This window comes from Monodelphis domestica, chromosome 6 (genome assembly GCF_027887165.1).
Source record: "Monodelphis domestica isolate mMonDom1 chromosome 6, mMonDom1.pri, whole genome shotgun sequence".
Classification (NCBI taxonomy): Eukaryota; Metazoa; Chordata; class Mammalia; order Didelphimorphia; family Didelphidae; genus Monodelphis; species Monodelphis domestica.
In genome coordinates, this window is record NC_077232.1 from 20,561,422 (window position 1) to 20,563,450 (window position 2,029).

A 2,029-nucleotide genomic window follows, 5' to 3' on the forward strand; every position below is an offset into this window, starting at 1 on the left:
TTAACTAAGGAATGTGAGAATAAATGATGGACTCAGTGGGCAACATGAACAATAATCTCTGCTTAAGTCATGTTCTGATTTCATATAGACTTGTAGGTATCCTTAGGTAAAAAAAAAAAAAGTTCAGTGAGCACAGGTTTGGGTTAATTTTATCAGGGGTGAGAGGAAAGGATATTGGTACTGGAATCAAAAGGTTTACATTAAAATCTTGTCTTTGATCCTTACCTGTGTGACCTTAGGCAAGTCATTTAACTTCTCTAGACACCAGTTTCTCCATTTGTAATAAGAGAGAGGAATAGAACTAGATAATTTCTTAGCTTGCTTTTAATTTTTTTTAAATTTTAGAATCTATTAAAATCACTTGAAAACAGCTTGCTGAGTTACAGTTTCTTCATGTAAAGAGAAGATAGAACCTATCTCATGGAGTTATAGGTGAAAGCCTAATAAGATTACTTATTAAAAATGTCTTATTGCAAAATAAATGTAAACTATTGTTACTGTAATCATCACCATCATCTTCATTTTCATAATCATTATCACTTCAGGGACTTAGACTATCCTTCAATCTCCTTTAGAAATTTCTGGAAGGATTACCCTAGCCAGAAGGGTTATTCTAAGCATTCCTACATGCCTTCTCAGATTTTACCATTGCTTTGTCATTTCCTCTTTAGCTGAGATGCTCTCTACTTGGGGAAATAATGAGAAAGGATGCTCTTTCCCGGGATGGTTTTGTAAGGCAGTACTTTAAAATTCAGAACCTGCATATTAAGTAAGTCTTGCCCATCATTTTCAAGGCCTCTTTGACCTCCTTGTTCCTCAGGCTATAGATTAGAGGGTTTAGCATGGGGATGATGATGCCATAAAACAGAGAGGCTATTTTATCATTCTCCTCAGACTCACTGGAAGAAGGCTGTAAATACATGTAAGCAAGAGTCCCATAGAAAATCGTGACAGCTGTCAGATGAGAGGCACAAGTGGAGAAGGCCTTGCGTTTCCCTGTAGCAGAACGCATCCTCAATATGGCGGACAGTATGTAAACATAAGAGAAGAACACAACCAGCAATGTGATTATCAGGTTGAAGCCCACACAGCCAATTAATAACAAGACATTGATATTAATTCTGGAACAAGAAAGGGCCAGGAGTGGGGGCACATCACAGAAAAAGTGATTGATGGTGTTGGAATTACAGAAGAAGAGAGAAAAAGTAAAACCTGTATGGATGGAAGCATTCAGAGTTCCTATAACATAAGACCCAACAACCAGCTGGATGCAGGCCCTCTGCGACATGACCACTTGGTAGTGCAGGGGGTTACAAATGGCCACATAGCGGTCTAGGGCCATGGCAGCAAGAAGGTAACAATCGACCGTAGAAAATGTAGCATAAACTAATAACTGGATCAGACATCCTGAGAATGAGATAGACTTGTGGGAAATCAGAAAGTTTTGCAACATCTTTGGAGTGATGGCAGAGGTGTAACAGAGATCAACAAATGCCAAGTGTTGGAGGAAAAAGTACATGGGGGTGTGAAGGTGGGAGTCAAACTTGATGAGCAGAATCATACCCACATTGCCCACTAGAGATGTGATGTAGACAAAGAAAAACATAAGGCACAGGACATTCTGCAGGTCTTGTCTGATATTAAATCCCAGCAGGATGAATTCAGTTATCATGGTGCTGTTTTTCTGAGTCATGACTACAGCAGATATATCATCTTTGGAGGAGAAGAACAGAGAAAAGCAATGAGAAAAGAAGGGAGTTCTTCAATACCTAGGGATGAATGAATATTGAGTTTCTAAAATGATTTTTTTCATAGTTTACCTTCTTAAGCTTTATTTCACAAGGTCTGTAATTACAATCTGGTTTGTTTCTCCCACAGATTATGTCTATGATTTGGATAAACTATCATCTTATGGGCAAGGCTCCTTGAGCTTTGCTCCTTTAGACTGAATGGACAGGTTCATATAGGTGTGATTAATTGATAATCATTGGATCACAGTCTTTTCTATGTTATTTTAATTATTTTGTTA

The 2,029-nt window shown here is 38.0% G+C and overlaps 1 protein-coding gene across 1 annotated transcript; it reads right to left on the reverse strand.

The window, feature by feature from the left end:
* Positions 1–751: 751 nt before the first annotated feature.
* On the reverse strand, positions 752–1,693 carry LOC100024996 (putative olfactory receptor 5AK3). Its single transcript, XM_001376038.3, has one exon. It carries the CDS (start codon positions 1,691–1,693, stop codon positions 752–754), a length of 942 nt encoding a protein of 313 aa, XP_001376075.3.
* Positions 1,694–2,029: the final 336 nt, after the last annotated feature.